The sequence below is a fragment of the Suricata suricatta genome, chromosome 17, assembly GCF_006229205.1.
Source record: "Suricata suricatta isolate VVHF042 chromosome 17, meerkat_22Aug2017_6uvM2_HiC, whole genome shotgun sequence".
Lineage (NCBI taxonomy): Eukaryota > Metazoa > Chordata > Mammalia > Carnivora > Herpestidae > Suricata > Suricata suricatta.
In genome coordinates this window covers 18,234,901-18,259,401 of record NC_043716.1, presented here as the reverse complement: position 1 = coordinate 18,259,401, position 24,501 = coordinate 18,234,901, and the positions used below count along the sequence as shown (strand labels likewise).

General features: G+C 48.9%; 1 protein-coding gene across 1 annotated transcript in view; it reads right to left on the bottom strand.

The window, feature by feature from the left end:
• Positions 1-9,168, bottom strand: part of RAB11FIP4 (RAB11 family interacting protein 4) — a 72,185-nt gene extending 63,017 nt beyond the window's left edge. The window contains exons 1-2 of the mRNA XM_029928355.1: positions 9,081-9,168; positions 7,725-7,813 (exon numbers count right to left, since the gene is read on the bottom strand). Coding sequence (XP_029784215.1) covers positions 7,725-7,813; positions 9,081-9,087 — 96 coding nt within the window. The 5' untranslated portion in view covers positions 9,088-9,168. The remainder of the gene's footprint in view (positions 1-7,724; positions 7,814-9,080) is intronic.
• Between the last annotated feature and the right edge of the window lie 15,333 nt (positions 9,169-24,501).

Below are 24,501 nucleotides of genomic sequence, written 5' to 3'. Positions count from 1 at the left end.
GGGAGGGCTGCTGTGTAACCTTGAGAGAGCCTCTGGTTCCCGGGGTGTGTGTGCGTGTGCGTGTGTGTATGTGCATGTGCATGCGTGTGTGTGTGTGTGTGTGTGTGTGTGTGTGTGTGTGAGAGAGAGGTGGGCAGGAGGGAGGGTGAGGGGCAGAGGGCAGAGGAGGAAAAAGGAAAGCGGCCCCCCTACCTCACTCTAGACATCAAAATTAATTCCATGGATCAAAGCTTTAAATATAAAAACTGAATACATAAAATAAAGACAAGATAGATGAGTTCCACAGCCCTGGACGGAAAAGCCTCTTGAAACATCACGTCAAAAGCCAAAGCTGTAACAGAAGAGATTGAGGAGTTGTCTATAAAAGAAGTATGAACTTGCCGTCATAAGCAAAGTCGAAAACAAATGACAAGCTGAAAAAATATTTGTAATGTATGTAAAAAAAATTTAATATTTCTGGGGCGCCTGGGTGGCTCAGTCGGTTGAGCATCCGACTCTTGGTTTCAGCTCAGATCAGATCATAATCTCATGTTTTGTGAGTTTAAGCCCCACATGGGGCCCTAGGCTGATACCCCAGAGCCGGCTTGGGTTTCTCTTTCCCTCTCTTTCTGCCCCTCTCAGGCTTGTGTTATCTCTGTCTCTCTCAAAATAAGTAAATAAACCTTAAAAAATTTAAAAAAGAAAAAATTAATATTCTAGTTTTTATAAATCAGTGAAAATTAATACATCCAAAGAAACTAGGGTGACGAGTGTGGGCAGGCAGTTAGTGAGCAAAGAACTCCTAATGACCAATAAATGCAATTTCAGAAGTTCAACCATTTTTATTTTATTTTATTTTATTCTATTCTATTTATTTTTTAAGCAATCACTATGCTCATTGCATAGTTTGAGATCTTGAGGTCAAGAGTCACATGTTCTACCTACTGAGCCAGCCAGGTGCCCCAAGTTCAACCAGCTCTGAATTCAAAAGAGCACTCCTAATTTTTTCAGCCTCTCAGATTAGAAAGATTTGAGAAATCAGTTAACACCCAGTAGCAAAAGTGTAGTTGGACCTTGCCACAATCCTGATGGGAGAGTAAATGAGACATCTCTTCTGGAAAGGAATTTGGCAGTTGTATTAAAAATTTTAAGATGTGCCTCCTTTTGATAAAAGCTTCCACTTAGGAGAATTTATCCGAAAGGTTGGCAAACTTTTTCTGGAAAGGGCAGATAGCAAATATTGTAGACTTGGTGGCAGTTATTCAACTCTGCCATTCTAATGTGAAAGCAACCGCGGGCAAGAGGTGAGCAAACAGGGATGAATGTGTTCCAATAAAACTTTATCTATAAAAACAGGCTGCTAGATTTGGCCCATAGGAACGGTAGTATGCCAACCTCAGACTTACTCTGAAGCAATGATGGCTGCTGGGGGAGCCATTTAGCTACGAGAATGATGGTTACATTGCTTTTGTTAATTCCCCAAATTCCGTTAATATATATGTGTATTTATGCCAACAATGAGGAACTGGTAAAAAAAAAAAAGATGTGGTTGTTTCTTGTGATGAAATAATATGTAGCTATTTAAATCTATATAGAGTTGGGGTGCCTGGGGTGGCTCAGTTGGTTAAGCATCCAACTTCGGCTCAGGTCATAATGTCATGGTTCATGGGTTTGAGCCCCGTGTCGGGCTCTGTGCTGACAGCTCGGAGCCTGGTGCTTGCTACAAATTCTGCGTCTCCCATTTTCTCTGCCCCTCCCCCACTCGGGCTCATGTGCTCTCTCTCTCTCAAAAATAAATAAAAATATATATAAATGTATGCAGAAAAGTTCATATAGCTACATGATTACATAGAGTTACAGTTATAAATTAGCATATAAGTGAGCTACTAGAACTCTAGAACTAATAAGGCGGTTTAGTAAGGTTGTCATGACAAGATCAATACCCCAAATCAAAAGCTTTCCTATACAACAGCCATAGCCAACTAGAAAATATCACAGCAAAAGGATTCTACACCTAACAGCAATAGAGACTATAACATATAGTCACCCTACGAAGAAACACGCAGAAATCTATTTGAGAAATAAAACTACTCTGAAGTTCTGGCATAAAAGAAAGCCAGAATAAATGAAGAGATAGATTATGTTCCTGGATGAGAGAATTCAATATTGTGAAGAAGCCAATTCCCTTCAAGTGATGTATAAATTTGAAACAACTCTCTAGCGGTAATTTTTAACAGGCTTTGACAAAAAAGAGTATTCTCAAAGAGAAAATATGTGAGAATAACAACAACAAAAAGGTTTTAAATAGAGAAGGATGAAGGAGTCTGCCTCTACCAGGTATCAAACGAGAAAGCAAGGGTAGTTGAACTGGTTTTGGCTTAGAAAAAGACAGACCAATAGATAGATGTTAGCGGAACAGAGTCCAGAAAGAAATCCATGTTTAAAAGGAAACTTAGCATATGAGGAAGGGGGAAATTACAAATGAGTGGGCAAGGGGGGTTATCTGAGAGGAGGAGCTTAAACAGCTGGCAACATTCAGAAAATAATGGTGCTGGATGAACACGCCTTTATCAAAACCAAAAACAGGCGGCAGGGGGATCACAGAGCTAAGTGTAAACATGCTTTGTCTCAAAGTATTAAAATAATATATCGGGGGATATGTTTATAACCTTGAGATAAAGAAGGCATAAAATGTTAATGGCATAAAAGGACTGGTAATGATCACGTAAGAATTTTAAAAATTCTGTACAATAAAAGACACTAAACCCAAGGCTAAAATACAAGATAAATGCATAAAGGTGGATGGGATACATATAGACGTCTAATAAATCAATAAAGGAAAGGCAAACAACCCAAAGGAAAATGAGCAAAGACCATAATCAGATAACTCCCGGAAGAAGAAATCCAAAGGGCCGGCCGACAGGACACACAGTCTACAGGCCACGTCGCTAGTAAATGGCGATGCAAAGAAGCAAGGGTCGGTCTCCCTCCCTTTGGCTGGTGAGCAGAGGAGGGAGGGGAGGCGTGCAGGGGAGCCGGGCAGGGGAGATGGGCAGGTAGGTGGAGACCTTCCAGGGTTGGCAAAGGGTGAGGAAACGGGCACTCTCACACACTGTCAGATGATACATCAGTACTGCCTTTTTAGAAGAAAACTTTGGACGCATTTCTTAAAAAAAATAAATAAAGGTCGGTGCCTGACTGGCTTAGTCAGTAGAACAAAGGGATTCTTGATCTTGGGGTGGTTAGTTTGAGCCCCATGTTGCGGGTGGAGCCTATTTAGAGAGAGAGAGAGAGATAGAGAAAGAGGGAGAGTGAGAAATTGTCATTTAGCCAAAAAAAAAAAAATAATAAAGTCTGCACACCCTTTGATATAGCAATTCTATTTTTAGATTTCTAATCCTAGAAATACTTACAGACACTCTCAAGACCTGCCACCACACAGTATAAAAGGGGTCGCTGCGGAGGGGACTTGGAGCCATCCTGGAGGCTGACGTTAAGGCCCAGGGCCTCAAGGAAGTTCAGGGCAGGTCCTCCTCCAGGCTGGGGCAGAAGGAACCAGGGGAGGCTTCCTGGAGGAAGTGTAAGTCTTAATGCTGAGCAGAAGTTAGCCCAGGGACAGTGTGGGGGAGGACATCCCTGGAGAAAGACAAAACCTGTACAAAGTCTGGGATGCAAGAGAGAGCTCGGCCTTTTCATAAACTGAGGAAGGGTCGCTTGTCACCGGTTTTGGGGTGGCGAGGCTGGAGAGGGAGGTGGGAGCTGATATCATCCCATTGGAGATGAGAGGTCCCAGAAGAGTGAGACAGCAGGTCCTTAGGAGGCACTGGGGTAAGGGTCTAGAAAGGCTGGGGATAGTGAGGAGAGCTGTGGGCAGCAGGGGGAGAAGGACAAGGGGGTGAGTGGGGATCATGGGACCCAAGGCCGGCTGGATGTGGGGGCGTCAGCAATGACTTTCCGGCCTGCGGGCTGGCTGGCTGGTGACATCATTCACTGAGATGGCAGTTTAACAGGAGACGCAGGCGGCTTGACACTCTATTCATTTTATTGGGTTCCCTTTTAATTGGCAGACGAGGGAGAATGACCAAGGACCCCGATCCCACAGCGTGTGTGGGGTCGGCTTCTGCCACACCGCCCCCTTGCCTCTCAGGCCCGAGGTGGGCTCTCCACACAGGCTCGTGCCCTCTCCCCACGGGGACCCCTGCACTATATAGACTGAGGGCTGTAACGAAAGGAAGACAAGGGCCGGCCTGCTGAGCAGGCCACCCTTGGGAGGGATTCCCAAGACCACAGCCCAGGGCCACCCGTCCATGGACACCAGAGACACCCAGCATCCCCTCTGATCAAATTCACGTCCCCCTGCACCAGGAAACATGCTCAACGGTTGGGTTTACCAAGGCCTCAGTGATGCTTTTGGGTGCCCCAGTGTCCCAGGCTCTGAGGACATGGGGAGGGTGACATTCAGGAAGTTCAAGAACTGATGCAGTGCAGGTGACACCCAGCTGGGAGGGATTCACACGGCCCACAAGGCTGGGTGGCAGGCTGGGAGCCACAGCGGTGATAGCAGGTGACTGCAGGTTCACGTGGGGGCGGGGGCTAAGCGTCTCACCATGTTAACTATGGCCCTCATCAAGTGGTGACATCCGACGTCCCCACCCCAGGCTGTCCCATCAGCATGTCATCCCTACCAGGTCCCCAAACCACCCTTACACTTTCGTCTCCAGCAGCACTTTGGAAGCCTGAGTGACCAGGCTGTTGGCAGTCTCAAGCTGACCCCTAGGGGACAATGGCGACACAGCAGGGTGCTGAGGGCTCAGTGCGCAGGATCAGACCTGCCCAGGCTGGCGCCCTCTGTCCCGCCCCCCACCTCTTACAGACTTGGGGGAGCTGTGGGTTTTTCACCAAAGGGAGCCCAGAACCACATATTATAGGAGGCTGAACCTGGAATCATTCACATCATGAGGACCGGGACCCTCCAGGCCTTCAAAACCTGTCCCTGCAGGAGCCCACAGGCCCAGCAGGCTGGCCTTTGACCTGGCACCCCCAACCCCCACCTCCCAGCACTCAGTGGCCCATGGTAAGGAACAGAGCCTGGGTCAATCAAGCGGTCCTACTGGGTGCTCGGGAACAAGGCTGCACAGTGTGTCCAATGATCTGTCACCACCTCACCGGGGGCTGGCCACCCCGGGCCACCTGAAAGAGCCCGACCCACGGCAGGGCATGAAGAGTTCCCCCCAGAGGGGCTTAAACAAAGGGACATGAAAACACAAACGCAGGCAAGGTCCTGAGAGAGAGAAAAAGAGGGGGACCGGGATTGCTGAGGTTCGACTGGCCTGTTCTTCTCGCTTTTCCTAACCTCTCTTCTGGAAGAGAGTGTTGTTTAAAAGCAGAGCATCCTTCTGGAGCCCAAGGCCTCCGTGTCTGTTTCTTTTCCTCTGGAAGTGTGGGCAGCCTCGAGTGGGGGCCAGGCGAGTGGCCTGTGGCTGGGGAACAGGGCCTGCCGGGCCACGCTGGTGGGGGGCCTGGCCATGGCCCGCCTCTGCCCTCCAGCTCCTTGGGGGCAGGCCTCCATTTTGCTGGACTATTGAAACACCTCTATCCAAGGGTAGAGGTGAAGGAGCACCCCGCTCTCAGGCTGACCCCCACGACGCAGTGCAGGGAGGAAGGCAGCTCTCTGTATTTGCTAATAAGAAAATTGGTATTTCTGGGGCGCCTGGGGGGCTCAGTTGGTGAAGCCTCCGACTTTGGCTCAGGTCATGATCTCACAGTCCGTGGGTTCAAGCCCCGCGTCAGGCTCTGTGCTGATGGCTCAGGGCCTGGAACATGCTTCAGATTCTGTGTCTCCCTCTCTCTGATCCTCCCCTATTATGCTCTGTTTCTCTCTCCCTCAAAAATAAATAAAAAAAGGAAAAGAAAAGAAAACCAGTATTTCCTCAGGTCCTCTAGACTGGCATGCCAAGCCCTGTTTTGCAGCTGAGGAAACTGAGGCTTACAGGGATTGAGAGCCGCTTGTCCGCTTTGCATATCCAGTCAGTGGCCCAAGTGGGATATGGACCCTGTCCTGAGGGACCCCGCAGCCTTCCTCCTCACCTTGCTTCCTGCTCAGCAATCCTCAAGGGGCTCACTCCAAAAACCCGGGGACACTCAGTGTTTGTCCTGTGTGGGGAGTCCTCTGTCCTGAGCCTGGCCCACGTCTCATCAGTCGGGCTCCAATACACAGGCACCCCACATCCACTGGGCCTGTCAAGGCAGGCCTGGAGCCCCGCTCTCTTCACTCGTCCCTCGGGGCCCTGATTTTGGTCACAGCACCCTGGAGGCCAGCGTCTGGCTTCTGTGTTTGAGGCTCCGTCCCCACACCCGATGCCCGGCCCCGGGCTCTGCTGTCTTTGAGCATCAGCTTCTCCAATCCATTTTGCTGGCCTCCCTCAGCAGTACGGCCCTCTGCGGGGACCCGCTCATCCAGCCCCAATCCTGACCCCACCACCCGGCCAAAGCGACCTCTGGGGTCCTGGACCTCCTTCGGCTACAGAAAATACCTCTGTTTGAGGGGGGTTCACATGAGGCACCCACCGGAGGTGGGGAAAAGGTTTCGGACTGGCCTGGATGACACACCGAGTGAATCCTTCTCCAACTCTGGGCTGTCTCAGCCTTAAGGGTCCTTGATGACTCAATATATGCATCTTAGACTGCCTATAGGGCGCAGCCACAAGTGTTTGGAGCAAGCATTCCAAAGCTTTATAGTCAATGAACCACTGGCAGGGATAAGGGGAAACAGAGCCACGGGACTTCGGGAGTGGGGTGTTTGCCCTCCTGTGGGCACAGAGCGCTTCTAGCCCTCGGGGACTTCCTGAGGGATGGGGGTGCCTTTAGTCATGCATAGGGAACCCCTTCCCTGCGGTCCTGCTGAGGAGGTGACCCAGGGAGGGCCCTAGAGAGCCTCAGCTGAGCGTGGCCACCAGAAAGACCCGAGAGTGATGAGCCGTGGGAACATCCGTTCGCCTATCCTTCCCCCACCCCGGCCCCAGGCTGCATATCAGGTATGGAAGTTGGGAGAGCTTCCGGTTGGGAAGCACCCCCACGTGCCGGGAAGGCAGTGGGTCTGGAGAGGACCTGCAGTCTCCGCACCGACCCCAACCCCCGCCTTGCTTTGCCCTTTGCCTCTGTTTCATTAGGCTCATCCTGAGTCCTGTCCTTGGTAATAAGCTGGTAGTCACCAATACCGTGGGTCCCTGAACCTGAACCTGAGGGGAGGTGGGAACCCCCACATTTTTGTACCCCATCTGTGGCTGCCCCTCGGTGGGGCAGGCTCACAGGGTTGCGTCCTTGATCCTGGGGTCTGCGCTAACCCCGGAATGGAACGGAACCGCTAGACACCTGGTAGGTGTCGGAGAATCGGCAGACTGAGGACCCGGTGCGGCTTGGTGTCTGGAAAACACCACAGGGGGCTGGTTGGCCCAGTGGGTTAGGGCAGAGGAGAAGAGAAAAGAACCACAGTCCTGCCTGCTGTTGACCTCAGGTCTGTCACTTGCCCTGCATGGGACTCAGTTTCTCTTTGGAACTAGAGAAGGAGAGTCAAGGTGCTCTGTGAAGCCCCCTCCCCCCGGTCAGGTCCCTACATGCCTTGCTGTGGCCTCCTGAGGGCCTGGCTCACATTCCAAAAATGATTTCTTGACTTTGAAGCCAAAGGGCCTCACCAAAATGTCTGAGCAGAAGCAAGAAGACGGCGAGGCAGGGCTCCCCCTCCTCACCTGGTCCACGCAGTCGGGGATCTCCGGGGTGCAGGGTGGCGTCCCCGCGCTCTCCACGGACAGCACATCCTTCAGCAGTTCCTCGCACCCTGCAGACGGACAGACACACCGTGCAGGTCAGAGCCTCAGCAGGTCTGCTCCTGACTCCCGGGCCTGGAGTCGGTCGGGCTGTGGGGGGGTGGGGACAGGTGGCCCAAGTCTCCAAGAGCCCGGCTGATCCTTCAAAGGCGGAGATGGAGCACGAGGTCACGGAGAGGCTGGTCCAGGGCTGTCAGGGTGTCGCTGAGACACGAACCCCGACAGAGGACACACAAAAGAGAGGCTCCAAAATGCAGAGGGCCGGTGGGGTGGGGTGAAGCTGAGTAAATCAAGGAGGCCTCTCTGGAGGAAGGGATACAAGACAGTACTCCCTGCCCGGTTCACAGGACTCCAAATGCGCATGTTCCCTCTGTCATTCCTTAGCAAATGCCCCCACATCTTTTCAGACGAAGGAGGGCAAGCCCGCAAAGCACCTAGCATGGGCACCTGATAGGCGCTGGCGGTAGTGGCCCTGTGTGGTCCCCTCTAGGCGGAAGGCTTTGTGGTGGCCGTGCGCATCCCCTCCTGACCTCTCAGCCCGCTTCCTGTCCCCCCTCACTTCCAAGGGAGCGATTCCTGCTTCCTTTCCACGCCCCCAGAGCCCTGGGTGCCCCACAGAACATGGGTCATCCTGACCGGAAAACATGGCTTCCATCACAGACGGCGGGAAGGTCTCTGGGCCTGTGTTGTCTTCGCAGCCACAGGGAGGCCTGAGCCACTTTCTCCAGACAAGCAGCTTAGTGGTAAGAGTGGCCACGAGTGGCCTCTGATTCCTGGGGGTGCCTCACAACCGCCTTTGATTTGGGGAAAAGAGAGGGATTGCATTTTGCTCCTTCAAGGGGCGGGGAGCAGGGAAGAGAAGAGGAGACTGAGGAGTCCCAAGGAAGAGAGAGGGGAGGAAGCAAAGGGAACAGGAGAGAAGGAAAAAAGATGGGCGTCCCCTCTTCCCTGGGATCTGCACATAGCTGTCCCAGTTCTAAAACTGTGAGTCCTGGGTCCTGGGACCCGCTCGGGAGCTTGGTCATCCTGGAGGGAGGTGACCCACAGGAGGACGCAAAGAGGAGAGAGGAAAGCAATCGGGAGCCTTTCTCTACAGGACAGATGACGGGCAGGGAGGAAATGACTGTCCCGTGGGCACGGGGACTCCATGCCCAGCAGGGCTGAGCCCAGATCCTTCCCTCAGCCCCGTGGGGAGGAGTCCCCAGCTGAGACCCGAGGCAGGCCAGCTTCTGCAGCTGGATGGGGTCCTGAGAGACCCCTGGGGCCCAAAGCTCTCACCTTTCATGGCGAACACCCCTCTGCAAAAGTCCTTGAAGTTGATTCTCCCGAGGTCATTGGGATCCAAGTATTTGACGAGTTTTTCCACCTGTGAGAAGAAAGAGGGGCAGGGGTGAGATCCCCAGAGATGTCCCCGGGGAGTCACGGAGCTGGGATGAAGCTGGCTGGGGAGGCTGATGGAGGGAGGGCTGGTCCTTTGAACCAAGGGGACATGGTGTCCCCTCTGGGGCCTCCACCCCAGTGCCAAGTGCCAAGTGCCACAGATGTCCACAGATAGCACAGGGAGCTTTCCAACAAAGACTGGCCATGGAGAGCAAACCCTCTAGTTTTTTTAAACTTAATGGTTTCTGTCCTACAAAAGTCCTACAACTCACTGCAGAAACCCCAGAAAAGAGAATGAATCAAACCCTGCTGTTTCCCACTTTTCCCCCCTTTAAAACACATAGTTTGGGGGCCCCTGGGTGGCTCAGTCTGGTTAAGCACCTGACTTCGGCTCAGGTCGTAATTTCACGGTTCGTGAGTTCGAGCCCTGAGCTGGGCTACGGTATAGAGCCTGCTTGGGATACTCTCACTCTCTCTGCCCCTCTCCCACTCTTAAAAAAAAAAAAAACACATAGTTTGAGCTACTATTTTTTTGGAGTTCTGGGAGATTCTTTTTTTTTTTTTTTTTTAATATCAGCTAAATGGATTCGTCGTCTTCCTTTGGGTCACCACCCTGCCTGTTTTTTTTTTTTAACGTTTTATTTATTTTTGATACAGAGGGAGACAGAGCATGAGAGGAGGAGAGGCAGAGAGAGAAGGAGACACAGAACCGGAAGTAGGCTCCAGGCTCTGAGCTAACTGTCAGCACAGAGCCCGACGCGGGGCTCGAACCCACGAACGTGAGATCTGACCTGAGCCGAAGCCGGAGGCTTAACCGACTGAGCCACCCAGGCGCCCCATGGGAGATTCTTGACCAAATTCTCTTTTGTCCATAAGGAGGAAATAATTATGTTACATTTGTATACATTCTTTTTTTTTTAATTTTTTTTTAACATTTACTCATTTTTGAGAGACAGAGACAGAGTGCGAGTGGAGGAGGGGAAGAGAGAGGGAGACACAAACCCGAAGCAGGCTCCAGGCTCTGAGCTGTCAGCACAGAGCCCGACGCGGGGCTCAAACTCACGAACCGTGAGATCATGACCTGAGCCAAAGTCGGATGCTCAAGCGACTGAGCCACCCGGGTGCCTCTACATACATTCTTTAAAAACTTAAGAATTATAAATCAAATACAATTTAAGGCAAAACCAGTTATGGTCAAGACAGCGGCTACACTTGCCTTACTTTGTAGGAGGGAGAAGATACTGAGGGTGCTTCTATTTATTGATCTCGACACTGGCCACACAGTGAAAGCCCACTGGGCTGTCTGCTTGTGGCCGGCGCACTTTTCTGTTCTGTTCATACTTTATGCTTCAATAAAAAATGTTTAAAAAATAAAGTCTGCTAATTAGGGTTTTTTTTAGCCCAAAGCACTCAGCCATTCCTGACATTTGGAAGGTTCTCTCCTGCTTAACAGCTTAATCAGAAACCCCTCAGAGCTGCCCTTGGGGACCATCCATATTTTTAGTGGTTATAAGACATGCTGCCCGGTGAATACACCCTAATTTACTTAACCGCCCCTAAAAGCCCCTGGCCTCTCAGATCCTTGGCTTCCACGTTGCTTTCTCCCCCACCTCAGCCAGCGAGGCGCTCAGCGACCCCAGCCACCCCGAGGACTTGCCCCTCCTCCAATGTCACTCTCTGGAACAGCCCACTCCCTGGCCCCATCTACCCTCCCTCGCTCGCTCCCTGCCCACTGTGCAGTTCTTCAGCATTGCTGGGGCCACTCCCTCTCGCCCACATCCAATCCACACCCAAATGCCGTACCCTAAGGCCGCTTTCTTTTTTCCACATCACCCATGGGGTCCCACAGGTTACAGCTGTCATCATCCCCCTCCCTGGCCACCGAGTCTCCTGATTCATCTACCTTCTCCCAGTTTAGCTTCTCCAACTCATTCTCCACTCCAACTGGATTCTGTCACCTCCTCCCCTATTAAAAAACCTTCCAGTGGTTGTCCACTACCTGCATCCACTACCTGCAGGATAAAATCGAAACTCTGTAACGTGGTCTACAAGGCCCTATATGATCTGGCCCCTCCAGCCCCATCTCCTTCCACTCCTTCTGTCCTTCACCGCATTCCAGCCACACTGGCTTTCAGTCAGCTCCTCAAGCAAACTAAACTCTTTTCTGCCTCAGGGCCTTTGCATATGCCTTACGCAATCTCAAATGCTTGTCCTCCCCTCATTCATCACCTGATTTGATTCATCCTTCAGGTCCCTGTTTGTACCTTTATCAGACGTTTCTCCTGGAGACCAGCCTGTCCTGACCATCCCGTCTAATTAGGGTCCATCTGCTCTTGCCCTGTCTTGTAGCACCCTATACTTTTCCTTCAAACCACTTGCTGCAATTTGTAATTATGTTTATGTGATAATTTTATTAACTTGTATCTTCCCGTCTAGGAAATAAACTCCCTAAGGGCACGGATCAGGTCTGTTTCGATCACCACATGGCATCTCCCACTGTGACTGGCATATACTAGAAGCTTCACAGACATTTGTTGAATAACTGAATATGAATGGTTCTGCGAATCATCTAAATTTTAAGGGCTTTTGGTAACAGTTGCCAAACTGTTCTCTGCAAAGATGTCTTAATTTAGTCTTCAACCAGAGCAAGTGACTTCCAACTTGCGAGCTCTGAGTAGATTTCCCTAGTTTTTGGCAATGGCCAATTCTGTAAGAACTATCTTTTCTAATTAATTAGTGCCATGCTCTCCCCCCACCTCCCGCACCCCCATCCCCACCCAGAGTGCCAGCAACTGAAAGTCAGTTTCTTGAGATTTCTTCTGGAAGCCTGTGTCTCAGTCAGCATGGGACTTAGTGGCAGCCCCTCCCTTGCTCAGCACACATGCAAGCCTTCATTGGAGCACTGGGCACTTCCTACATGCTCGGCACCCGGCTGGGGGCTGAAGGCAGCCACTCACGTGGTCACACAGACACACACATGCGTGCACACACACCGTCACACTCACCAGGCACCTTCCCATCCCTCCCAGTAATCACCGTCGGTGTGTAAAGCACGGTAGGGCAGAGATGAGCTCTTTCTTCAGATTCAGTTCGGGCTGGGCTGTGGGTGGTGTATATCAAAGCACTCTGGAAACCGCAGACCCCAGCACGCAGGCAGGGGGTCCCTCTTACCCTTGGTATTGTTAACACTGTCATGGCGGACACCCTTGCCCCTCACCATGTGTCCCAGATCCCAAGCCATGTTGCAGATTCACCTGTCCGTTGAGGACCGTGTTTCCTGCATGCCCACAGGACATGTCTCCAGTGGTGGCCGCTGCAGCGGGAGTCTCAGGGCCTGGTCATTGCCAGTGGCCTGGCATTATGGGGAAGCGCCCCGCTGGCTTTGGAAGACGAGCAGTGAGCACGAAGAGACTCCACTCCAGCGTCTCTCCTCCCTCCCTGAGCTCGGTGGCCCTCCACTTATACCTCTGTTCCAGCTGACCCTGCTTCTTCCACTCGGGTGTGGGTCTGGGGGTGACAGGTGCACAGAGCCTATCCATGGTCTGCTGGGGACCTCCTGAACCTGGTCCCTACCGGGACCTTGGAGTTCCAGTGAAGAAACAGGTGGCCTTCTGCCAGCTCCCATCCTGGCCAGAGCCTTCCCAGCCCTCACTGCAAAGACAGCCTGACACGACCCGGCAGCGATGCAGCTTCTGAGAGCAGCAATGCCCAGGTGCCCCGTGTACCCACCACTCCAGTCAGGATCCCAGCGCCTCTCCTCCTGCCCCTCCCTGCACTGGCATTGTGGGGACTCTGTGACCACTGGGGACGGGCTGGGACACTCCCAGCATGCACCCCCACAGTCCTCTCCAAGGTCAGAGGCTATGCCTTAATTATCTCCGATGCATTCAAGGGCGGAGTCGTCACTGACTGTTGAGCGGCGGATGCGGACCCCCAGCTTCAGGTCCACCTATAAGCAGTCTGTGCACTCGGATTGTGTAATCCACGGTGGCTGTCACCCCCTGGGGCTGGGAGACATTGGTGGGGCCGGGCTGTCCACCACCCCTGACTTCCGCCGCCTCCAGGGAAAGCCGGCCTGGAGTGGACGTGCAGGAGTGCCTGATGACAGGCAGATAGAAGAGGTCCTGAGGGCCACCGCAAAGTCCCTGAGCTATGGCTTAGGAGACTCCCACAGGGCTCCTCAAAGAGCAGAGACCCTGGAGAGTGTGCGTGGAGGAACCATGCAGAGAGCCACCCAGCCCTTTAGGAAGCACCTGTGACCACTGTACAATTATCACAACAAAACTACCAAGTACTCAACACCGTAAGGGCAGGCTCATGGGCTTGCTAAACAGACAATAGCAGGGCTTATGTAGAGAGGTAGTAGTGATTTCTGCTGGGCTCATGGAGGGCTTGCCGGTCGACTAGAGCCAGTGCAGAGCTCTGGCCTGGCTTACTCTCATCTCTGATCCTCAGGACAACCTTGGCCATAGCTATGATCACAGCCTCCCATTCTGCAGTGGAGGAGACTGACGGGAGCCCTTAGACATTGAGATGGTCACTGCGGCAGGAACTCTGCCTTGAACTCAGGTCCCGCGGGCCCCAGAGCATCAGTGCTGTGGTCTCTGGGCTCCTGCGTATCAGAGCCCTTGCCTGCTGTGGCTGGGGACCCCTCACCTTGATCGCCAGGAGTCTCAACCCTCCTGGACACTAGGTACCCTTTTATAATGCATTCAGCTGACTCAGCCCTTCTTATCAGCAGGGAAGCCAAGTCCCAGGCAGGGGAAGGACTTGCTCAAGGTCACCCAGTAAAGACAGCACACGTGGTCTTCATGCGGAAGCGCCCACAGGCGCTGCCAACGCTACCTCCCCCCCCCCCCCCCCCCCCCCCCCCCCCCCCCCCCCCCCCCCCCCCCCCCCCCCCCCCCCCCCCCCCCCCCCCCCCCCCCCCCCCCCCCCCCCCCCCCCCGCGACGTGCACACCACCCACGGCCTGGCTGCCCTGCGCAGCCTCCTGGCTTCTGGCCGGAAGAGAAGGGCATCCTGGGCCGGTCGGAGCCTGTGGGGACAGCTGCTCGCCCTGAACCACACACAGCTGGGCCATGTGCCGGCTGCCAGCGACACTGGCTGTTCCACTAGTAGTAAAATATTGATCTTTCCACTTGGGGGCCGCTCAATTACCAGGCTTCCCTTTCTATTTCTGTTGTCTTTCTCTTCGGGCTGATTTTCCATTCACTGTCTCCCCCTGGGTCACATCTCCGCTGGCTTGGACCAGACAGTGTCGAGAACCTCACTGCCGCCGCTGTCTGATCACCAGCCAGATGGTCCCTGAGCCTGTGCCCAGCCACCCACGCCTCCCGCGTTTTCCAGATCTGCAGGCCAGACCGGCTCAAGCGACCCACTTGCCTCTCTGAGGCCTCAGCTGCCTCATCCGATCAAGGGAAACAGCCGGCAGTCAGCAAGTGGGGCACCTAGGAAGTATTAGCGATGACTATTACTAACCAAGCAAATGCCTGGCGACGCTGCCTTTATGTCAGACCTGTTCTGAGCACTCTATTTATATGAATTTCTTGAATCCTCAAAACCAGCTCAGAAGCAGATACTATGGTCGTTCCCACGACACAGGTAAGAACACTGAGGCCCAGACAGGCTGAGTCACACAGCGAGGAAGAGGCCGGGTTGAGATCTGAACACAGGCATTTTGGCTCCAAAGTTCATGTTCTTTACCAATAATCATTATTATTTCTAATAATATAAACTGCTATTATTATTACTATTATGATCATCATCACAAGTTTGGGGACTTGCTCTGACCAGAGAATCAGTAAATTTGTATTCTGCTCTCTTTTCACTTAGGAAAACTGTTACAGGTATGGGGAACCATTTTAAGAATTTGAATTGAAAAAAATTTTTTTATGTTTATTTTTGAGAGAGAGACAGAGTGTGAGCAGGGGAGGGGCAGAGAGAGCAGGAGACACAGAATCTGAAGCAGGCTCCAGACTCTGCACTGTCAGCACAGATTCCGATGTGGGGCTCAAACCCACGAACCATGAGATCATGACCGGAGCTGAAGTGGGAAGCTGCCTTGCTGACTGAGCCACCCGGACCCAAGAATTTGAATATTTAAAGGGAAAAGTGTCATTTTAAAGGTTGTGCTGCTAAAGCACATGTCTCCAACTAGTCCCAGATGCAGCCTTTTGAAAATTAAATGCCAAGATTAAAAACCCAGGATGGCTTCTGGTTTCAGTTAAGATGGGCCAGTAAACTATACGCCATCCCTTCCACTGACTATAACTAAAAGCGCTGGACGGAATACACAAGGCCACTCTGTGAAGAATCTGAAAAGTAACTACTAGCAGGCAAATTAGGAGGGAAATGAAAACTTGAAGTAAAAACAACCACAGAAACCAAATAAACAAAAAGCTTGAAGATGGATATGGCGGGAAACTACACATTTATTTTTCCTTTGTGTGCTTTCCAGCCTAGACTCGGCCGGCCCAAAGCCCGGAATCGCACAGCAGGTGTGAAGAAAACTCTGTAAGAAACTCTCCCCGTTTGATGAGAGGCCAGGGAAGGGGGGTCCTTCGGGGACACAGAGAGTAGAAGAAATGCTGTGGTGTTTTAAAAAACTCCCTCTCCCAGGGACGCCCCTGTGGCTCAGTCGGTTGAGCGTCCAGCTTCGGCTCAGGTCATGATCTCGCGGTTCGTGGGTTCGAGCCCCGCGTCAGGCTCTGTGCTGGTAGCTCAGAGCCTGGAGCCTGTCTTTGGATTCTCTGTCTCTCCCTCTCTCTGACCCTCCCCTGCTCAAGTTCTCTCTCTGTCTCTCTCAAAAATAAATAAAACACTAAGAAAAAAAACCTCCCTCTTCCAGCTCTACCCCAAGGGAAGACCCCGTCTCAAAGCTGGGGGTTACAGCAGCTTCGGCAGCCAGGCAGGTGCCTAAAACCCAGAGAGAAGAAAAGCCTTTGTCTGTGGAATGAGAATCTAGGGAAAGGGGTCCCTGTGGTCAAAGTGTACGGAGGAAATTCCTGTGATTCATCTCTCCTTTTCCTCTCACCACTTCACCCTGGAGGCAGAGTAGTAATGAGAGGTATGAAACTGTAGAGGGAGGCCAAAGCCTCAAATTTCTTGCTTCTTTTTTTAATGTTTATTTATTTTTGAGGAGGGGGAGGGGCAGAGGCAGAGAGACAGAGGATAGGAAGTGGGCTTTGCGCTGACAACAGAGAGCTTGTCCTGGGGCTTGAACCCGTGAATCATGACATTATCGCTTGAGCTGAAGTTGGATGCTTAACTCCCTGAGCCATCCAGCCATCCCAAGCCTCAGATTTCTAACCACAGGGCCAGGAAACGGGATCTTTGTAAGCGGGAGGGGTGTGATCACAGAGACGGAAGAGCTCAAGAATGGGATCCCATAGACTTGTGTTGGAAGTCCTGGACCCACTCCCGAGTTACGTCCACAAGGAACTAACTACTAGCATACCAAAGGCTTTGAGAGCTGAACTGCAGTGTAGACAGTGAACGGTCTGGCCCCAGGAGAATACACACTTGCAGTGGATCCAAATAGTATTTCAAAGGCTTTGAAAAGTGAACTGACATTGGAAGTATATATAGCTTGGAAGGCAGGTTGGGATCTAAGAATTCAACCTAACTGGGTTGATTTCCTGATTTATTTATTTATGTACTTTTCATCTATTTATTTTTTAAGTTCACTTATTTAAGTAATCTCCACATCCAACATGGACCTCAAACTTAAGACTCCGAGATCAAGGGCTGCATGTTCTTCTGACCCAACCAGCCAGGTGCCCCTTGATTTCCTGATTTAAACCCTCCCCCAATTGATATACTTGGAGTATTTTAACAGGACTCAGAGTCTCATAATATAATATTAAAAATGTCCAGGACACAAGTAAAAATTACTTGGCATGTAAAACAAACAAACTAACAAACAAACAAACAGGAAAAGCCCAGTAATGGACAAGGGAGACACAGTCAATAAATACAGCTCCAAGATGACCCAGATACTGTAACTAGAAGACAATGATTATATATACATATGTTTTTTTTATCTTTAAGCTTATTTATTTATTTTTGGGAGAGAGAAAGAGAGAGAGAGAGAGAGAGAGTGGGGGAGGGCCAGAGACAGAGGGAGAGAGAGAATCCCAAGCAGGCTCTGCACTGTGAATGCAGAGCCAGACTTTGGGCTCGATCTAAAGAACTGAGATCATGACCTGAGCTGAAATCAAGAGTTGGATGCTTAACTGACTGAGCCACCCAGGCGCCACTAAAAGACAGACTTTAATGCAGTTAACCATGTTCCATGAAGGAAAATTGAACACTCTTGAAACAAATGGGAAAATAGAAATTTTCAGCAGAAAAGTAGAAGCCATAAGAAAGAATTGAATGGAAATTTTAGAATGGAAAGATATAGGAACTGAAATATTAAAAATTCACTGGGTGGGATCAATAGCAGAGCGGAGTGGACAGAAAAAATGGTTAGTGACCTTGAAGACAGAGTGATAGAAGTGATCCAATCTGAACAAGGAAAGTGACCAAAGAGAACATTCATTACATGAAAGAGTCAACTGACTAAGGAGACATAACAATCCTAAATGTGCACACACCTAACAACAGAGCTTAAAAACACATGAAGCAAAGCTGACAAAACACAAAGGAGAAACAGACAAATTGACAATTACCATTGGAGACCTTCATGTTTTATTCCAATGATCAGTAAAACGAGTTAGGTGGGAAAACAACAGGGACATAAAAGTCCCAGATGACACTATTAACCAGCCTAACCTATAAGCTGGCATTCACAGAACTCGTTCTCAGTACTAAAAGAATGCACTTTCTTTCATGTGCTCACAGAACATTCACCAAGATAGATTTTATCTTAGGATAGATTATATCCCTTAAGCAAAACTTAAAAGAACTGAAATCATACAAAGTATGTGCTCTGACCATAACAGAATTAAACTAAAAATCAATAAGAAAAATATATAAATCAGAAGAAAATATAAATCAGAAAGACATCTAAAAACTTTCCAAATGCTTGGAAATTCAGTGACACATCTAAATAATCCACGAGTTAAAGAGGAAGTCTCAAAGGAAGTTAAAAATGTTTGACTGCAAGCAAAATAAAAATACAACATGAAATTCAAACCCAAAGCAAGGAGAAGGAAAGAATTTATGAAGAGCAGAAATGTAAAAACTGAGAACATTAAAACAGCAGAGAAAAATCAATGAAAGCCAAATCTGGTTCTTTCGAAAGATTAAATCGATGTATCTCTAGCCAAACTGACAAAACGAGGGAGAGAAGACACAGATCACAAACATTGGAAATGAAAGCAGGTGTCACCAGTCTGACAGACTTAAAAGGTTAATATGTAGGGAGGCCTTTTAGGGAAGAGAAATACTCCGTGTAATATTACAATGAGGGACAATAAGTTATCACGTATTTGTACAAATCTGTAGAATGTATGACAAGAGTGAAGCCTATTGTAAACTATGAACATTGGGGGATTATAATGTATCAATGTAGGTTTATCCTTGGTTTAAAAAAAAAATTACCATTCTAGTGAGCGAGCTTGATACTGGGAGAGGCCACACATGTGTATGAGAAACCTCCGTCTCAGTGTTGCTGTAAACTTGAAACTGCTTTAAAAGAAGGGTTTTTGGACACCTGGGTGGCTCAGTTGGTTAAGCATCTGACTCTTGGTTTCAGTGGCTAAGCTTTCATCTCTTGATTTCGGCTCGGGTCATAATTTCACGGCTTGTGCGTTTGAGCCCCGTATCGGGTCCTGTGCTGACACGACGTGGCCTGCTTGGGGTTCTGTATCCCTCTCTCTCTGCCCCTCCCCTGCTCACTTTCTATCTTCTTTCAAAATACATAAAAATAAACTTGAAAAAAAGAAAAAAAAAGAAGCTCTTTTAAAAAGGTCCAGGGACCTATTGCTGTACACGTAATTTCTACAACTTAGATGAAATGGCTCAATGCTTTGAAAGACACAAACTTTCGGAATTCGCATAAGAAGAGATAATTTGAGTAATACCACAACTATGCAAGAAAGAAATATCATAGTTTAAGTCTTCCCCCTCCTCCAAAAAGAAAGCTTCAACCCAAATAATTTCACCAAACACTTAAGAAAGATATACATAAATTCCACAAATCTCTTCCAGAAAATGGAAGAGGAGGGAGCCCTTCTCAACTCGTTTAATGAGGTCAGCGTCACCCTGATACTCAAGCGACAGGAGCAGTACAAGCCCCGCCCCCCCCATCCAAAAGTAGAGCACCCCTCTGACTAGGTGAAATGCTATCTGGACGCAGCCATTCTCTTTAATTGATATGGAAATTTTTTTTGAGCATTCCCAGACCTAAAACCATAATCTCTCTTAGGCTTTTCTGATACCTTAGGACACGTCGTGCTAACGAATGCATGAAATAAATCAAGATAAAGTGTGGGTGCTCAAAGACACAGTCCAAAGTTCTGGCCGCTTGGCGGGGCATTCTTGCTGCCTGGGGCAGTCACTGCGACGCCCACTGAATGTGACTTTCGCTTTTTGCCTTTTCTCTCATGAGTGGAGATCCTCTCTGGGTTTCTTTCAGTTAGCGAAAATGGGTACTGATATAGGTCTTTCTTTTTAAATTTTATTTGTTTATTTTGAGAGAGAGAAAATGGGCAGGGGAAGGGAAGAGAGAGGGAGAGAGAATCCCAAACAGGCTCTGCACAGTTAGCTTGGAGCCCGATGCGGAGGTAGAACTCATGAACTGTGAGATCATGACCTGAGCCGAAAGCCAGAGTTAGACGCTAAACTGACTGAGCCACCCACGTGCCCCTAATGTAGGTCTTTTGTAAAAGTGAAGTGGTGTAATGTGAACCTTTGAATAATGGGGGATACCTGGATAAGAAAAGAACTCCACCGAACAATATTACTCATGAGCATAGATGCAGTGATCTTAAACAAAGTATTAGACGATAAATATATATATGTTTGTGTATGTGTATGTAAATATATATACACATATGTATATGTGCGTATTTATGAATAATATAACACAGCATGGCCATGTGGGATTTAGCCACCGAGGCTGGTATAACATAACATTGATGTTATCTTAAGATGACTAGAGAAAAAAAAAACCCCACAGTTTAGAGGGAATACACTTCAACATAATAAAGGGCATATACTGAAAAAACCCACAGCTAACATCACACTCAAGGTGAAAAGTGAGAGATTTTCCCCTAAGATCAGGAACAAGATAAGGATGTCTGTCTCACCACTTTTATGCAATATCGTACTGGAAGGCCTAGCCACAGCAGTTGGCCAAGAAAAAGCATAAAAGGCATCCATATTGGTAAAGAAGGTAAACTGTCACTATTTGCATATGACATGATACTGTGCATAAAAAACCCCACAGGCTACACAAACAACCTGTTAGAACTCACAAATGAATTCAGTAAGGCTGAGGCTGAGGTTGCATTTCTATATACTAATAATGAAGCAGCAGAAAGAGAAATTAAGAAATCATTCCCTTTACTATTGCACCCCAAAAAATAAAATGCCTAGGAAAACTTAACCAAGGAGGTGAAAGACCTGAACTCTGAAAACTATAAAACACTGATGAAAGATATTGAAGATGGGGCATCTGGGTGGTTCAGTCGGTGAAGCATCTGACTCTTGATTTCGGCTCAGGTCATGATCTCACAGTTCTTGAATTTGAGCCCCGCATCAGGTTCTGCCCGGACCATGTATGAAGCCTGCTTGGGAATCCCCCTTCTTCCCCCTCCCTGCTCGTGGTATGTCCGTCTCTCTCCAAATAAATAAACTTAAAAAAAAATAGATCTTGAAGATGACACAAATGGAAAGATATTCCATGCTCACAGATTAGAAGAATTAATATTGGTAAAATGTCTATACTCCCCGAAGCAACCCACAGATTCTATGCAATCCCTATCCAAATACCACCAGCATTTTTCACAGAACTAGAATGAATAACACTAAAATTTATATGGCATCATTAAAGACCCCAAAGAGCCCAAGCAATTTTGAGAAAGAAGAACAAAGCTGGAGGTATCACAGTCCCAAATCTCAAGATATACTACAAAACTAGTGTTCAAAACAGTATGGCTTTGGCACAAAATAGGTCAATGGAATGGAAGAGAGAGTCCAGAAATAAACCCATGCTTATATGGCCAATTAATCTATGACAAAGGAGGCAAGAAGACTATGCAACGGGGAAAAGAAAGCCTCTTCATAAATGTTGGGAAAACGGGACAGCTACATGCCAAATAATGAAACTGGCCCACTTTCTTACACCAAACACAAAAATAAACTCCAAATGGGTTAAACACCTAAATGTGAAACATGAAGCCAGAAAACTCCTAGAAGAAAACATAAGCTGTAATCTCTCTGACATCAAATATAGCAAGGTTTTTCAATATATGTCTCCTGAGGCAAGAGAAACAAAAGCAAACATAAACTACTGGGACTACATAAAAAATAAAAAGCTTCTGTGCAGCAAGGGAAACCATCGACAAAACAAAAAGGCAACCTATTCAATGGAAGAGGTATTTGCAAATGATATATCTCATAAGGGGTTAATATCCAAAATATATAAAGAGCTTATACAAGTCAACACCTAAAAATCAAATAATCCAATTAAAATGGGCAGAGGACCTGGATAGAGATTTTCCCAGGCAGATGGCCAATAGACACATGAAAAGATGCTCAACATCACTCATCATCAGGAAAATGCAACTCAAATCCACAATGAGACACCACCTAACACCTATAAGAATGACTAAAATAAAAAAAAAGACAGGAAATAACAAGTGTTGGTGAAGATGTGGAGAAAAACGAACACTTGTGCACTATTGGTGTGAATGTAGTTGGTGCAACCACTGTGGAAAACAGTATGGAGTCTCCTCAAGACATTAAAAATGGAATTATCATATGATCCAGTAATTCCACTACTGAGTATTTACCCAAAGAAAATGAAAACACTAATTTGAAAAGTATATGCACCTCTATATTTATTGAAGCATTGCTTATAGTAGCCAATATATAGAAGTAACATGTCTATTGATAGATGAATGGATAGAGAAGATGTGGTATATACAAACACAATGGAATATTACCCAGCCATAAAAAACAACGAGATCTTACCATTTATGACAACATGGATGGACCTACAGGGTATTATGCTAAGTGAACTAAGTCAGACAGAGAAAGACAAAGGCTGTATGATTTCACTTATATGTTGAATCTAAAGCACAAAGCAAGCAAACAAAAAGCAGAAACGGACCCATAAATACAGAGAACAAACTAATAGTTTCCAGAAAGGATGGGGGTAGGGGTGAGGGCAAAATGGGGAAGGGGAGTGGGAGGCACAGGCTTCCAACATTGTGTGCTGATAAATGGTAGCCGCACTTGTGGTGGGCACAGCATAATGTCTAGGTTTGTGGAATAACTATGGGGTACACAGGAAACCAATGTTACATTGTGTGTCAACTAGACTTCAAGAAGGAAAAAGAAAAAAGAAAAGAACGCCATGTACTCATTTCAATCAAATGCTCTACCACTGAGCTATACCCCCTGTACTCATTTCAATAGATACAAAGCAACTGACAAAATTCACATCCACTCATGATAAAAAAGCCCAGCAAATTGGAAAATAACTGCCTTATCCAAGAGAAATGAAGGCACTTCTGCACACAAAGAAACTGTACGTAAATGTCCAGGACAACATTATACAGAATTGCCCCAAACCGGAAACATCCAAATGCCCTCTGGCAGGTGAATGGATAAGCAAACCGTTCTGTTGTAGAAAGAACTGTCGATATGTCCACATGAATAGATTTCAAATGTGTGATGCTGAATAATAAAAAAAAAAAAGCCAGTCTCAATACGCTACCAGCTAAGATTCCACCGGAAAAGGAAAAGTTATAATACAGAGACCAGATCAGTGGTTACCAAGGGTAAGGGAGGGAAAGAGTGTGAATGCAGAGGCAGCCTGAGAGAATGTGGGGGGTAAGCTGTCGGTGCCCTGATGTGTGGTGCTTATCGGAATCTATGCAGAGGTTTAAAAAAGTTAATTTTTACTGCGTGGAAACTTTTTTAAGTTTTCACTCAAGGACACCACACAAACTGGGATATGTGGTGCTTCTTGGAAAATCAGATTTGACCCCCCACCCCCACCCTGGGGCCTGTAGCGCTTCACTGGTACAATGGGCTGCAGTGTTTTAGACGGACAGGTGCTCTGCTCCCCAGTTCACCATGGTAACCCCCGAACCCCAAGTTCTGCACCCCTGTCCTCCTTGCCCCGCCCAGGCAGCTCCCGTTCCCGGCCCTGTGGGCATTGGAGTGTGAGATCCTGCTACCCTGGGCAGAAACAAAGCTGGGCTGGGCTCCTGAAGGTTTCTGTGCCTGCAAAGACAGCTCCGGGCCGCTCTGGGGGAGGGCCGGGCCGGCCTGAAGCTCCCGAGGATACAGAAGCAGCTGCAGTGGGAGACAGGCAGGTACAGAAGGGAGGGGGTGGGCGTCTGGGCGGCTCAGTGGGTTGAGCATCCGGCTCTTGTCATGGGTGCAGGTCATGATCTCACGGGTTCGTTAGACTGAGCCCTGAGTTGGGCTCTGCACTGACAGCCCGGAATCTGCTTGGGATTCTCTCTCTTCCCCTCTCTCTGCCCCTTCCACACTCACACACTCTCTCTCTCTCAAAATGAATATTTAAAAAAATAACAAAATTTTTTAAAAAAGAAGGGGGGTCATAGAGACAGGGGCCCCTACAAGGATAGAGGCAAGACACAGTTCCTGGGGGATCCCTTCAGCAGGCCAGGAAGTGCTTTCCAGAAGGGCACCACTTAGTGTTGGTGAGAGCCGCTCAGCGCTGTGCTGCCCCCTTGGCCCCAGACCACCACAGCTCAAGCCTAGATCGCCTTCCAAGTGATTCTGGGGAGGGGACCTCCTGGAGGGGGTGAAGCAGGCCCTGAGGCTGGGAGCCCTGCTCAGGGTGGCCGGCCCGGAGGCTTAGGTAATCTCGGGGACAGGGACGCCTGTGGGACACTGGGGTATGGAACATGAAATGGAAGCATCATGAGTCCCAGACTGCCTGGACAGTCTTCTGCCGAAGGGGGAGTGTGGGGAAGGGCATGGCAGGCGATGATGGCAGGGGAGGGAGACAGGGATCCCAGATGAGGCCAGTGGTTTGGGGTGTCTGGAGGCAAGGCGGGGAGGGCGTGTAGGAAGGGGACGTCTCTTCAAGTCAGGAGGCTAGACAGCGTCTGGAAGCCATGCGGAGGCGTCTGCACTTGGTCCCGAGGTTGGGGTGGCAGATGTGA